At 36.9% G+C, this 16,423-nt stretch overlaps 1 protein-coding gene across 14 annotated transcripts in view; it reads left to right on the top strand.

Moving 5' to 3' along the window:
* Positions 1-16,423, top strand: part of LOC108070336 (enolase-phosphatase E1) — a 57,158-nt gene that overhangs the window by 29,720 nt on the left and 11,015 nt on the right. For 11 of the 14 annotated variants that reach the window (XM_044395429.2, XM_044395437.2, XM_044395439.2 and 8 more), the window contains 2 exons: positions 8,535-8,962; positions 9,506-9,620. The exons of 1 other annotated variant lie outside the window; for it this stretch is intronic. In XM_044395429.2, coding sequence (XP_044251364.1) covers positions 8,535-8,962; positions 9,506-9,620 — 543 coding nt within the window. The remainder of the gene's footprint in view (positions 1-8,534; positions 8,963-9,505; positions 9,621-16,423) is intronic. 2 more of the 14 variants (XM_070218127.1, XM_070218128.1) reach the window with 1 other exon arrangement.

A 16,423-nucleotide genomic window follows, 5' to 3' on the forward strand; every position in this document is an offset into this window, starting at 1 on the left:
TTGAAAGCCCTTGCTACTCTTGAGCTGGTACCTCGTCTAGGTATTTGGTTACAGCTCTGAGTTGATCTTCAGTTTTAGCTTGAAGCTTTGTTTCGTGCATATTCCCTTTGACAAGAGGAGTAAGATAAAAGTTGACATTCCCGACCAGCGCAACAGTTTTCTTTACTAGGGCATTTGAGTTATGTTCCCTTACGTAAATTGGTGGGGCTTTGGCTTCTTTTGTACAGCATGACCAGCCTCGGATTGTATTTTCAATATCCGACAACAGGGCGAATCTGTTGCAATTTTGTTTTGGTTTATTTCCAACCATTTTATTTTGCAGGCTTAGATTCCGTTTGATATAGATGTAGCGATCCATGCCAGTCTGTATAGCCGGACCGAATTGTTGTTGTTTGGTATTGCCGTTATTGGCACGCGTACTTATTCGAAATCGCGTTGTTGGTTACGGAGACCGTTGTTGTTGTTGTTGCAGCCAGGTTGGAGAATTTAACGAGGTTGCAGTGCTCGTGGCTGGTGAGCAGTGAGTCGAAGCGGGGATGGGGTTCCATGAAGTGGGAGTTGGTGTGAGTAGGGCTGGAGAACAAGACCGTGCTCTCGCACTGTCAATCACTTTAAACCACAAAAAATGTAAATGTCTGTTTATTTACAAAAAAAAATTTTAATTGAAAGTTTACAACCAGTCCTTATTACGAATACCACACTATCCTATGTTGACCACGTAGTTAACCTTGGGTTCCTTGGGTTTAAAACAGCACATTAACCTGGAACGACCACATAAATAGAGCAGTAGGAAAAACGTACGGACTGTTAAGACAACAGGAAAATCCGATTATTACTTGCAAAGACCTAAATGACTCCATCTGTACTGCATGACGCCGAAGTTTTTGGAAGCTGTGATGCTGCTAGTTTTAGAAAAATGAATGTAGCATTCAACAATATTCCACGATATATATTTAACTTGAGTCCCCGGGACCATATTTCTGAACACGCCAAAAAAAATTATCCTTATAACTGTTCACAAAATTATTCATTATTATTATACTACGGAACCGTCGTACCTGTTTTCTGAGTTAAGCTTTAGCGCATCTCAGAGAACAAACAATTTAATTGCAAGTCGGACCAAGTTGTCAAGTTCTTCGTACCACTTTTTTGTTAATGCTTCTCGTCTCTGGAACCAGCTCCCACACTGTTTAGAATCTATAAATAGCGACCAAAAATACAAGCTAAGCCTAACCACACATCTTATTTCAAAATAAACCTAATTATAGTACGTAATTTTAATTTAAATAAAATTAGTTTTAGTCCAAAACAATATGTGATCTAGAACAAAAATATTGAAATACCATGCCATAACACAACGTGACTAGGACATTAAATTAAGAATTTTATTACTTGTAGTGCTAGGATGCAAAATAAAGAAATAAAAGTTTTATAAATTTCGGATAAATACCTTTCATATACCATATCACATGTCCATTAAAAACAATTGTTTAGGGTTCTAACATTAACAGTTTGTTTTTTTTATGATTTACATGTTAAACATGTTTACATGTCAGTCGTCAGCTAGCTTTCTTTGCGTTCGGACGTGCTTATAATTCTCGCTATGTTGCTTCACCGCTGTCCCGAGTGCAATACCGATGTTACACCGGCCCAGCTTCGCGCCTCGGATGCTATCCGCTGTTCTTCTTTGTGCCGGCGCGCTTATCATACTTCTTGCGTTGACCTACCGGACGATGTGATAAAAATTCTATTAAATCCAAACATACTGTGGCAATGTGACAGCTGTGTGGTTGCGAATGATTCGCATTCTAAAATTGATGAACTTGATGCTAAATTGCAAGCCCTGGAATGCTTATATCAGGGCCTTAATAAAAAATTTTTGGAGGCATTCCCACCTAAAAATAATGCATTGAATCAAAATCAAAACATAAATCTTAAGCCTCGTCAACCGAGGCCTGCCAATGTAACTGCAGCTCCCCAGTCATATGCGGCTGCTGCTGCTACGTCTTCCGCGGTCGTTGACCCGTCTAATCATGCTCTGGATATCGGGAGAGGAAATTTCATACAAGTCCGAAATAAGAAGAGAAGGAACAACAACAAGCCCAATAAGCATATTGTTGGAGTGGCCCCTAATGCCGAAGATCTTCACGTATTGCCAAGTAATAAATTCTTGCATGTCGGAAAGTTTGCAACAGCTACTGATCCTGCTGCTGTTTTAAAATATGTGTCCACCAAGCTTAATGTGGACGCTAATTCTTTCACTTGTGTAAAACTTGTAAAAAAAGATGTTGACGTTGCAACTTTAAAGTTTGTAAATTTCAAGCTTGGTATCCCTGATCACCTTTATGATTCAGTCTTCAAGAATGATTTTTGGCCAAACTCAGTTAAGGTCAAAAGATTTATTCATAGAGAACGGGCCGTTATGGACGTGGATAATATCGTATCCAATTTGCCGGAGCCTGCACAAATTTCAACGACAATTCATCCATCAAAAAACCCCTAGTAATCGGCGCCACTGGCGTCGATACTTTTGCGGGACATTTTTTGCAAACATTGGTCACTGCTCTCTCATCATCTTCCGCCTCTCTCCCGTCGCATCGTCAACATCAGCTGGAGCTGTTGCTGTCCGCTTTGTGCGACTTTCGCCATCCGCCAAGCTCTAACATCGGCGCGCTCCTCGGAGTTGCGCTCTCATCATCTTCCGCCTCTCTCCCGTCGCATCGTCAACAACATCAGCCGGAGCTGTTGTTGTCCGCTTTGTGCGACATTCGCCGTCCGCCAAGCTCTAATATCGGCGCGCTCCTTGGAGTTGCGCTCTCATTATATTCCGCCTCTCTCCCGTCGCATCGTCAACAACATCAGCCGGAGCTGTTGTTGTCCGCTTTGTGCGACTTTCGCCATCCGCCAAGCTCTAACATCGGCGCGCTCCTCGGAGTTGCGCTCTCATCATCTTCCGCCTCTCTCCCGTCGCATCGTCAACAACATCAGCCGGAGCTGTTGTTGTCCGCTTTGTGCGACATTCGCCGTCCGCCAAGCTCTAATATCGGCGCGCTCCTTGGAGTTGCGCTCTCATTATATTCCGCCTCTCTCCCGTCGCATCGTCAACAACATCAGCCGGAGCTGTTGTTGTCCTCTTTGTGCGACTTTCGCCATCCGCCAAGCTCTAACATCGGCGCGCTCCTCGGAGTTGCGCTCTCATTATATTCCGCCTCTCTCCTGTCGCATCGTCAACAACATCAGCCGGAGCTGTTGTTGTCCGCTTTCTGCGACATTCGCCGTCCGCCAAGCTCTAACATCGGCGCGCTACTCGGAGTTGCGCTCTCATCATCTTACGCCTCTCTCTCATCATTTTTTTCCGGTGCTCTCTGGAGTTGCTCTCCCCATCAACAACTACAATGGGCTGTGGCAGCTGGTGGGGGCTCTCGCGCACTATTAACAGGAGCGGATTCACCTGCGTGCAGTCTTATTCAGAATGCTAATAATGACCGCCCACGAAATACTTGGAGTGATGATCACCAGCCTATTCGTATCCGCACAACTACTTTACTGAAGGTTCTTATTAATAATTCTAATACTTATGATAAGATCCCAGCAAGGCCTCTTACGGATTCGGGCCATGACGCTGGACCAAGTATTGATAGCATGACCAGGGATGACCGTACATGCACAAATAATATAACTTTCAATATTTATTTTCAAAATGTCGGTGGTATGCGTACAAAAGCTCAATCGCTTTTCTTGGCAACGTCTCAATGTGATCATGACGTTATCATTTTTGTTGAAACCTGGCTCAACATGGATTTCTTTGATAATGAATTCTTCGATACGAATCTTTACCATGTATTCCGTAAGGATCGTGATGCCGTTAAAACAAGATGCTCCAGAGGTGGCGGCGTTTTAATTGCTGTGCGGCGTGGACTTCGTTGCACTGCTATTCGTCTCCAGAATGAGGATTCTCTGCTCGATCAAATCTGTGTATCTCTCTCTGGTCCTACAGAAACAATTTTCCTGACAGTCTCATATATACCCCCTAGCAGCAGTTTTGATCTTTATAAAGCGCACGTTGATAACATAGCCCACCTACACCAGGAGCTGGAGGAGGGCCAGTACATATGTGTTTTGGGCGACTTCAACCTATCTTCGCTCGTGTGGGCTCATGATTCAGAGTCCTCAGCAATGGTTCCCAGTAACTTGCATCTTCCCTATGAAATCTTAGTCATTGATGAGCTTCTTAGTATGGCATTAGTCCAGATTAACCATGTATTTAATAATTTAAATAAGCTTCTAGACTTAATTTTTGTACATCCTGATTTAAGCATTAATTTATGTTGCAGCGATAATCCACTTGCCGCGTGTGATGCTCATCACAAGCCTTTGTTAATCTCTATTACTTGTTATATTTTTCGCCCAATTAATTCTCGCTTGCCTTTTACTTATATTAATTCTAGCAGTTTAGATTCTATCCGTAACGATATTTCTAATATTAGATGGGCGGAGGTCCTCTCGCATGCAGATGTGAATACAAGCTATGAAGTTTTTTTATCTTTTCTCTCTACTATTGTGGGCAGATATACTAAAACTAGGGTTCAAAGTTGTTACAGACTGCCATGGTACACGCAAGGACTAAAGAAATATAAAAACCTTAGAAATAAATTCTATAAGCGCTACTTAGATAGCGGTGATGCTGGTGACTTTGACCGTTACAAACAGCATAAGCGTGAGTTTGAGTTCCTCAATAAATTCTTATACAACCAATATATTGCTGATATAGAGCGTAAATTAACTACCAATCCTAAATCATTCTGGCACTTTATCAATTCTAAACGAACATCTTCTTACTTTCCCTCCCATATGTCATTTGAAGATCATTCAGCCTCCTCGGATATTGGGGTCGCTAATCTATTTGCTAAGTTCTTTGCATCTAACTTTGAGCCGGGCTCGCTGTGGAATGACGATGATTCGCTCAATGCCATTCCTACTATGTTAAATATTGGTTGCTTAGATGTCACCGATTCTGACTGCCATCTGGCGGCTGAATGCTTTAATGAGTCAGCAAAATTAGATTGTGATGGCCTTTCTCCATTTATTTTGAAAAATTGTATAGGTGTTCTTTGTGAGCCCCTTAAAATCATCTTTAATTTATCTCTTTCCACTGGTGTTTTTACGCATAGATGGAAACTGGCCACTGTTACTCCTATATTTAAGTCGGGTGCAAAAAACATTGTTTCAAATTATAGGCCAATTGCAAAGCTCAGCAATGTCTCAAAAATGTTCGAACGAATTGTAGCCAAGCAGCTAACTTTTCTTGTTGGTCGGATCATCAGTCCTAACCAACATGGTTTTATGCCTCGACGGTCTACTACCACAAACTTAGCTACGTTCAATCATTTTTGCACCCACTCGTTTCTCAGTCATCATCAAGTTGATGTGGTCTACACCGATTTCGCTAAAGCATTTGATAAAGTCTCCCATAATGCTTTATTAGCTAAACTGCAGAAAATGGGATTTCACTCACTATTACTTAGCTGGTTCAAATCTTATTTAGATGATCGGGTTTACAGAGTTGAATGCAATGCTGTTTACTCTAACCCATATGTGGCAACTTCTGGCCTTCCTCAGGGAAGTGCTTTGGGTCCGTTGCTGTTCATCGTGTTCATAAATGATATTAGCTATTGCATAAAGAACTCGGAATTTCTGTTGTTCGCTGACGATCTTAAAATATTTAGAGCTGTGAATTGTATCTCCGATAGTGACCTTCTTCAAAATGACCTAGAAAGGGTGGGAAATTGGTGTTCTCGTAATAACTTGCCTCTTAATTTGTCAAAATGTTTCTTCGTTAGGTACAGTAAACGAATAATTAATATCCTTTTCTCTTATTCCATTGACTCCCATATTCTGTCCCTGAGAAATGAATCCCTGGACCTAGGAGTCATGTTTGACAGTAAATTTATGTTCATTGAACATATTAACTATATTATTCCCAAGGCCTACGCTATGTATGGGTTTGTAAAAAGAAATGCCGCGCAATTTAAAGATCCCTACACGAAGCTAAGCTTATATTCAGCCTTCATTAGGTCAAAACTGGAATATGCCTCGTTCATCTGGAACCCGACGGGTACTATTCACATAAACCGGCTTGAGCGTGTACAGAAACAGTTTCTACGTTTTGCCCTTCTAGCTTTAAATTTCAATGACCCGGTCCCGTCTTATTCTGCCAAATGTCGGCTTGTTCACCTTTCTTCCCTAGAAGATCGGAGAACTACCAGTTCATTAGTTTTCATATGTGATTTGCTGACCTCTGAAATCGACTGCCCCGCACTGCTGGGCAGCATAGGGTTATCGGTGCCTGGTAGATCGTTAAGAACGTTTGAACCATTTTTTGTACCGGCTTACAGAGCCAATTATGCCCACAATGAGCCGTTGTGTAGAGCCCTGCATTTTTATAATAAGTTGCCATCTCACATGCGGTTGGATCCATGCTCCCCCAGAGATTTAATCAAGAAAAACTTGTATAATTATTTTGCCTCACTTAGTATTTAATTTAGTATTAGTTAGTAGCCAGTTAAGGTTTTTTTTACTGTTGGCGAATAAAGAAATAAATAAATAAATAATAATAAACTATTAAGTTAAAAGCAAAACAGCCAGCAATTGAGGGATAGAGGTAAAGAAATCCACTTTACAAAACGGTGAGAAAAAATGTCCCTACATCACTGTGGACGGCAGTCCACACACTGACGAAGCCCACCAGGAGAGTGTGCGAAGGCGACTACTATATATAGCCGCAGAATTGAAAATCTACTGTGATGGTCCGATCATAATGAGTAATACACCAATCGAAAGGAATCGCAAAAACTAACAGGATTGCATACCAAGACTTTCAGAAAATCAATTGGCTTGGAAGAGAGAGCGGAGAAAGTAAAAACAAGAAAGGAAGTTAACTTCGGCCAGCCGAAATTTATATACCCTTGCAGGTATGCCTACTTAAAATGTTGTTTTTATATTGACAAACAAAAATCAAAACGCCTACTTTCTACAAAGTTACAATATTTTTTCTATTATTTTTTTGATTATTCCTATGGGAGACATAAGATATAGTGGTCCGATCCGGCTCATTCCGTCATATGTACTACCTGCAATAGAAAGAAGACTTTTGGGAAAGTTTCATCGCGATAGCTTTAAAACTGAGGGACTAGTTCGCATAGAAACGGACAGAATTACAGACGGACATGGCTAGATGGACTCGGCTATTGATGCTGATCAAGAATATATATACTTTATGTGGTCAGAAACGTCTCCTTCACTGCGTTGCAAACATCTGACTGAAATTATAATACCCTCTGCAAGGGTATAAAAATTAAAATTTCGCATTTTTGAGCTGTTGGGGCCGGTGGGGATAAATGTTTTCCTATTAAAAATACCCGTTCAATTAGGGGTCATATGATAAAATCTGACGGTCCAACGAATGAGAAAATTTTAGAAAGTGTATGTAATGACGAATGTAATAATTTTTCGTCACAAATGTTGATATTAGAACTTTTGTATGTTAAAGGTTCGATCGTTTCTAGTTTTTCACCTAGTTAAGAGGTGTTTTTATTTTATACAACAAAAACGGAAAAAAAATGTTTGAGTAAAACCAAAACCATTTCACAGCGAAATTGCACAACATTGTAAAAAAATCGCATTCAAATATTGCATTAGAATTAGCTAAATTCTGGTGTTGAATAAACTTTCCCGAAATCGACTTCTATATTTGTATATTTTTTCAACTTTAAAGGTGTGCAAATGTCTCGAGCGACAATATGAAAGTGCCCATATATGGAATCTTCGTTGTTATGTTCCAGTAATGTTAAAGTGAAAAATCCATTAAATGAAATTTAATTTATTTATTTTATATTTCCTGGTGCTAAAAGGACTTCCCTAAAAATGAATGCACTAGTCAAAAGACAATATTAAGTATAATGAAGATATAAAGGTCTCTAATTAAATTAACTTATCAACTTTATGGCATTTTACAGTTGAGTTATAAATGAAGTATAAGTGGTTTCTTAAGTAATCAATTTATTTTATTACACAGGACCACAAAAAAATAGCCCAAGTCTAGACGCTAAAAAACCTGAATGGACTTTACCTTTAGATAATATCCCATACTTGGAAACTTTCCATCAAGTTACAGTTTTGGGAAAAGTTCGAAATTTTCGATTTTTAGGCACTTTTTGCTGCTTAATAGCAAGAAATCCCTTCTTGGCCCAGAGCCAAAATTTTAACAGAAATAAATGTGCATTTAGGCAATATACACTTATCTTAATGGTTCATGTTTTCGAGATCGTATAATGAGAACACATTTTGATTGTAATATTAATAACTAATATTATTATTATTTTAATGGTTTATATTTTTAAAAACATGCGCTTTGCTTTATTATTGACGCTCCTGCCGCCGCTCCCACTGCCGCTCCAAACGCCGCTCTCGCCGCCGCGCTCGCCGCCCACAACGGCTTCAATACAACCAACCGTTAACTACATATGCATATGAAGGTGCCGAGCTGTTTGCAAAACGCCGCAGAAAGGCTGATAATTGGATAGTCGACGAAACCCATTCAGGGACTCAAAATCCTCCGTCCGGTATTCCAGATTACCAGCAGTATCAACAAAGGCCGGTTATATCACCTAACATTTTGCCGGCATATTCTGATGCGGGAAAACACCGCGTTCAGTTGAATATTCATCAAAACCAGTTAATTGAAAAGTATTCAAAGCCAGGAGTACAGGTGGTTCAGTCTCCTTGGGAAGCAGCTTTACAAACTGGTTCAGCAAGCTCAGCGTTTGTGGAGGATAAGGATACCAAAGGACAGAGTGTCTCACCTGCTGCCGCGTCACCAGCTCCGTATTTCCAAAGTGGTAGAAAGGACTTCACGGATGCTGTGGAACCTACGCACTACAGACCTCAGAAACATTATAATAATGTATGATTTTCCAATTACACCAGTTTACAAAATAAAATCGACCTCTTCCTCATCGAAGACAACCTCAATTTTCCGGTTAAGTACATCTCCCTGATTAAGAAGAGGGCACTTAAAATTTTATGTATGGTGTCCATTTGTTATAAAGTGGAAAACACGTTTTTGGCCTTTTTTTATTTTCTATCTTGAGTTCTGATAACCTGATTTCGGTCATATTTGACTCATTTTATAGATATCCACAGCATCGAGTTCTAGTCATTAGTTTAGAAGCTTCGGTTTACAGGCGTGTATAAATGTGTAGCTTCTAAACTAATGACTGGAACTCAATGCTTTTTATGTATTTTACCTGTAAAATTAACCTTAGATGACCCAAATCACGCCAAAAACGTTTTTTACACTTAAAAAAAAATTAAAGCATACAAGAAATTTTAAGTGGCCATCACTTAATCTTAATAATCAAAATTAAGGGTATCTTCGATAAGGAAGAGGTCGATTTTATGTTGTAAACTGGTGTTATTGGTTCCAAATAACAGTTTTTTTCTACAGGCCATTTCTTCTTCGCCTTCATCTGTCAATGTACCCTCGAATCCCCAAAGGGATCTGGCTTACACACCATGCGTTGCCCAGGGCTGGGGAGGTCGCAATGTGGAACTACCGAAGGGTTAGTATTAACATAGCTCATTTACGAGTTCATTTTAAGTTCGTGATCATTTTATAAACTTTACGAAAAGTATTTTTGAAAAATCTAAAACTACAAACGTACACACAAAAAAAAACTTGGTAAAATCAACTGTAATAATTGTCAAAAAGGCCCCAACCAGCAAAATTGTCAATTCTACTAAGTAAATAGTCATTTCACAACAACAAAATACACACAATTAGCAAAGACACAAACCCAAAGCAAAAGCAAAATACACGTAACTATTTTAATAGTTACGTAACTATCTTTATTGGTAAATTTTACCAAGCAAATTTTTTTGTGTGTAGCTAACATCTGCTAGCCGAAGATCATATACCCTTGCAGATACCTTAGGACTGTACACAAATCAAATCTTTATCAATCAATTCATTAAACAAGAGAGAGTGCTATAGTCGAGATCCTCGACTATCAAATACCCTTCACTTAGCTAAATAAGTGTGAAAGAGATGGAAGTATGCAGCGTTTATTTCACGACATTGTTCGGAACATTCATTAGAGCATTCATTAGAATCTTAGAAAGGGACAAATATATATACTTTTACCGGTATTTGTTCAAATAAGTGACCATGTTACTTAGAATTTAAAAGTTAAATTTAAACTTTATAATTCAAATGACTTTAACTGGTTAACACGTTTTTAGAAGGAGGGAGATAGGGTCTTGCAAAAAAAAAATTTCGATTTTTTTAAAATTTGTTTTCTTGTAAAAACTTTAAAAGTTATGCTAAAAATAGTACCCTAACCTCTAAGACAAGTGCATCTTTAAGTGCGTTTTTCTCAAAACCACGTTTTGAAAGTCCGTGTTCATCGGCATTTCTAAACGGCTCAACCGATCGTTTTCAAATTTGTCGCACATTTTTCTGCATAAAAAAAAAACCCGCCCCTATGTAGCGATTTTTTTTATTTTTTAATTTTAAACATTTTATTTTTAAGCCGAAAGTAAATTTTTTATGTGAAAAACGCATTTTTGACTTTGGACTATCGAAAAAAATTCTTAAAAATAAAAAATAAAAAAAGGGCTTTATAGGGAGCGAGTTTTTTTTAATTCTTAAGTGAACTGTAAAAACAAAATGGAAATCCGATCATTTTTAGCGGAGGTACAGTGAACACCGCAAAACGCCTTTTTTCTTTAAAGTGTTCCAGGTATCGCTTTGCCACCGTTATATTAGCCGATAGTTTATACTAGTGGATGTTAATTAAATGACACTTTATAATATACAAAAGGTTTTAATTAAATCCATCCAACCAGTTTTTATACAAAAAATCGCAAAGTTAGTCGGTTTTTTGGTGCTAAAGACCCTACCCCCCTTAAAATGTTATGGGCTGTACAAACCCAAATGATTTAACCAATTAAAGTTGTTTGAGGGTACTTTTTATTCGTTGGAAAGTATGTAATTGGTAGATTGGTAATTGGTAATTGGTAATTGGTAGAAGGAAGCATTTCCGACCCTATGAAGCCGAGTCGATCTAGCCACGTCCGCCTGTTTGTCTGTCTGTCTGGATGAATGCTGACATCTCGGAAACTAAAAAAGCAGAAAGTTGGGATTAACAACATCGATATATTCTTAGGCTTCCTACGCAGCGCAGTTTATTTCAGCCGAACGTAACGCCCACTCTTACGCCTACACGTACGCCCATTCTTACGCCCACTCTTACGCCCACTCTTACGCACTCTCTTACGCCCTCAATCGACTTTACCGAATTTATAATGTATAATAAATAATAAATAATCATTATATGAGATTTTTATTTTAAAATTCCATCTATTCCATCTATTTAGATGAGTGACGGGTATCTGATATTCGGGGTACTCAACTTTGGTATTCTATCTTTATATAAGTTACTTCATTTGATAATTTAAATATTTCAGAATCTTTGCAATCTAACGAAACTGAAACATCGTGGCAATCTTTTCCTCATTATTATTTATGTGAAAATAAGCTGACTACTAATTTTGCTGTAGATGTGCAAAGTCGATTAAATGAGCTCGAAAAATTTCAAAAATATTTTTTGGAGCACCAGCGTCTTGAAATAGAAATACTGCGGAACAGAGAAAGTGCCCGAGAACTGCGTTCAACCCTATTTCCGCAGGCTTACCAAAGTTGTAGTGATTTTATCACAAAAACTAATTTTGAAGTATTAAGTGATGATGACTTAAAAGCCAAATACGACCTAGATGAAAAAGTAAATGTGCGCGAACTAATACAATCTTTCGAGCAACAGACTATACCGGAATTAAACCATTGTCCAAACCGCATAGCCGCACCATCAATAGATGACAATCAAGGCAAGGTTAAACTGTTTGCAAATAGATTTCTGTTTATAAATAACACAGGCCAACAGTGTTTTTGGTGCAGCCCTATGGGCATTAAATTGTGCTAATATAGACGGATATAAGCATATCTACATACTTAGTTTTCGAGTTTAACGGGTGGTATTTGTGCAATCGCGGTTTGAAAAAAGTAGCAACATTTTATATTTTCATTTAAGATATCTTCGAGGGTCTGTGCTCAGTTGTAATAAAACCTATGCCAAAAAATTGCTTAGATGCCCTTCTACATAATTGCATTTAAGGTTCCATCATTATTTGAGTTAATAAAAGCCTATGAGCCATTGAAGTAATTTGTTCACCTCTATTTACAACCAACTTGATGCGGTGAACAGGCTTAAAAAAATACAAGGAAAAATATGTGCCCTAAAATATTTTACATGCATCTAGAGGCGTCTTTTCCCGAATTTTTGAGATAAATCCCACTATTGTACTTCAAAAAATGGAATTTATAGAATTTTTTCCGTAAGAATGGGAAAAGTAACAAGTATTTTAGAGTCACTCTTACGTAACGAGTTTGTCGTGATTTTACACAGTAGGCTTTTTAAAGATAACAGTGGCGTCGCCTTAAAATTGTGGTGGGGATTTTTTTTAAGGCATATTAACCCCTTAAAAATATAATTTGTCTATGTTCGGCGCCTACTGCTAACCAAATTGAAAGGCACATTTTTACGAATGTGTCAGATATTTATGTAAAATGGGATTTAAAAATAGTTGTTACTTTTTAAGTTCTTACGGAAAAAATTCTATAAATTCCATCCTTCGACGTACAATGGTCTTATTTGTCTTAAAAATTCTGTGAAAGACGCCTCTAGATGCCTGTAAAATATTTTAGGGCATATATTTTTCCTTGTATTTTTTTAAGCGTGTTCACCGCATCAAGTTGGTTGGGAATAGAGGTGAACAAATTACTTCAATGGCTCATAGGCTGTGATTGACTCAAATTATGATGGAACCTTAAGTGCAATAATGTAGAAGGGCATCTAAGCAATTTTTTGGCATAGGTATTATTACAACTGATCACAGACCCTCGAAGATATCTTAAATCAAAAAATTAAATGTTGCTATTTTTTTCAAACCGCGATTGCCCAAATACCACCCGTTAAACGCGAAAACTAAGTATGCAGATATGCTTATATACGTCTATATTAACATGTTTTAATGCCAATAGGCCTGCACCTTTTAATAAAGTCCATTTTGTTGACCTGTGTAATATATGTTTGAACAATGTACATTGTATATACATATATATTTGAAAAATGTGAATTTAAAATGAAAATTGTAACTCATGTTACTGATATTCCCAAATGTTTAACGTTTCCGATTAATTGGTTTTTGTGTGCATTTCTTTGGAACCAGATCACTTTGCTCAAACAAAATTTTAACTACTTGTGCGGCTTTTGTTTTCTGTTTTTTGTTCTGTACAATATCAACTGCAACCAAAAAGTGTAGTAGCTTTTGTACAACTACTAAGGAAAGGTTATCACGAATTATTATTATGGAATTACTATAGAACGGGAGAAACTGTTGTTGGATTTTTTCTACATTGCACTTGTGCGGCAGTGGTGACACAGAGCTGCCGACCGCTGATTTAAGCAAATAATAGAGTGTAGATTTTCATGTGGTGTCAGAAAATATTTATTTATGAATTAACTACGCTATTAAATTATCTTGTGAGAAATAAATCATTTTAATTTTTAAAACGCAAAAAAGTTGCTTTTAAAACGAAAATAAAATATAAAGTCTATTTTTACATTTTAGGGCTAGTACTCAACCCAACAAAAAGTCGTCCAAAACAAAAACTTCATATGAAACAAAATTTTTTGACGTTGTTTTTCATATGAAGTTTTTTGTTTTGGACGACTCTTTGTTGGGTTGAGTACTAAGCCTTACTTTGAAATTAAATTACAAAAGAACCAATGATTTCCAAGGTGAAAATGAACTTGGTAATACTCTACTTTACGTCTTCACCCCCAAAATTCACGAAAAAAATATCCTCGACGGACCGCGAGTTCTTAAGAATTTACCTGAAGATTTACAGGCGCGCACTGCCATGGTTCACTTGTAATCGAATTTCAAAGTGGCGTGTTTTGCTATAAAAATACAGTTGGCTTTTCTACGACTTGCTATAAAAAAACATATTGGAGTTTCATAAGTTGTCAAAATAAAAGCCCTTCTGAAAAATTTGACCAAAATGTGTAATTGTTTTTATAGGGGGCCAGACCCTACAGCCGCGAACTAAATATCCTCGGTGGACAGCGATTTCTTAAGAATTTATTTGACCATGGATCATAACTTTTTAAGGCAAATTTGAAGAAATCGCGGTCCAACGAGGATCATTTCCGTTCACCTATTTTGTGGTCTTGGCCATCACACAAGCCCATTACGAATATTTCTTACATCTCAGCCATAGACGATAACGAGGATCATTTCCGTTCACCTATTTTGTGGTCTTGGCCGTCACACAAGCCCATTACAAATATTTCTTACATCTCAGCCATAGACGATATTTATAATTTTCATTATAAACAATATTGTTTAAAATTGCTGGCCTGCGGCGCAATTTTTTTATTTCATTTTTCTTATGTGAGTGATTCTTTGTGAAACGTTTTCTTAATGGTCTCAAACCGATATCTCATTCTTATCACGACATTTCACCATTTAAAAAGAATTTTTAAAAAGGTAAAAAAAAATCCATTTGACAGAAGCGAAGATATGGCGACGCTTTTTTTTTGTTTAAATAATTTTTAACTTTAAATTACGTGGGGCATAAAATAAATAAAAATACTCCAAAATTATAATATTTGACAAGCTTTCATATAAAAATAACACCCATAATGGTTCCAATGCAAAATATAGTCCAAACTTAAAAAAAAATTTCATTCGCGGTTTTCTGCAAATCAGCATTTTTAATCTTTATAAAAAAAAAGTATAATTCTTGTTGGCCCCTGAAAGTTTCGTCATGGGACCTCCATTACTTTCTGCATAATTTAAAAAAACAATAAAAAATAAAGCTGTCTTTCGTTGTTATACATTAAATTATAGGGGAGAGGTCTGTAGTTGGTACACCTTTTGTTTTTAATCTGCCATTTCGACATTCACTTATGAAACTTTACGCATTTGGTACTGATCGAAAGGTTAGTCTATTAGCTTAATAAAAAACAAAAAAAAATATTTTTTTTCCCTAGGAAAACTGAAAAATTATTTTTTTTGAAAAGTCCCAATAAACGACATTTTGAAAAAGAGGTCTGTAAGTTGAGACACTTTTAAAAGTCAATAATACTCACACAAAAAGTACTCCAAACTATAAGGAACTATTTATTTATGTTAATTTAATCAATTTTAGTTCGTCCTAAATTATTTCCCATCCATTTTTTAAGAACTTAGACCAAATAACAATTAAAATCAAAAGGCTCTTTGAACATTCACTTTTCCCCTAATATCAAAGAAATGTACTAGGCAGAAAGCGACCTCTGTTGGCCTAAGGCCTTTTTGTAAGAAAAACGGGTGTCTCAACTTACACGCTCAAAGTGTCCCAACTTACACCAAATGGGATGTTTCGGGAAAAAATTAATAACTTTTGTTCTGACTGTCACATTAAGCTGATTCTTTTTTTAATTAGTTAACAGTTAATATACTAATGTTTTAAATCTCTTACCAAGTTAATTTGAGGACGTTATTAATTTTAAATGGAATTTTGAAAAAAGTAGACAACAACTTTTTTGGTGAAAAATGGTACACGACTCTCACAGCTTTAATCTGTCTAGAGTCGGCTTATAAAGTTTTCCCCAAAAGTTTTGTCACTAAAAAGGGACTACAAAAAAAAAATAAAAACAATTTTTTTAGTGGATAAGTTTTGAGAAAATTGAGTGTCTCAACTTACAGACCGTCTCAACCTACAGACCTCTCCCCTATTAGACAAACAGTTTTCGTTCTTCATTAATTCCGGGAGAACGACTGTTCCCATTTAGGTAAAACTCATAGGAAAAATGCAGTTTGGTATAGCAAAGAAATCCCTACCAATTTCAACGTGGGACAATTACTTCTTGCTACTTAATTATAAAAATATATTTTAATGCATTCTAAAAAAGTATGATGTTTTATGAATAATTTAGCCTTTGCGCTTAGTGCCTTGGAAATAATGCGTGTGCTACCCCTCTTATGGTTTTTTTTGTTGAACGGATTGATGCAGCGATTTTTAAATATTTTCATTTTTCTAATGATCAGATTTTAACAAACACAGTTTGTATGTTTTACTTTTAAATTGTAGCCCACTTTCTCATTTTTTCATAAATCAATGATTACCAATTTAAATTATTCATTAAACTTCATATTTTTTTAGAATGCATTAAAATATATTTTTATAATTAAGTAGCAAGAAGTTATTGTCCCACGTTGAAATTGGTAGGGTTTTCTTTGCTATACCAAACTGAATTTT

The sequence above is a fragment of the Drosophila takahashii genome, chromosome 4 (genome assembly GCF_030179915.1).
Source record: "Drosophila takahashii strain IR98-3 E-12201 chromosome 4, DtakHiC1v2, whole genome shotgun sequence".
In the NCBI taxonomy this organism is placed as follows: domain Eukaryota; kingdom Metazoa; phylum Arthropoda; class Insecta; order Diptera; family Drosophilidae; genus Drosophila; species Drosophila takahashii.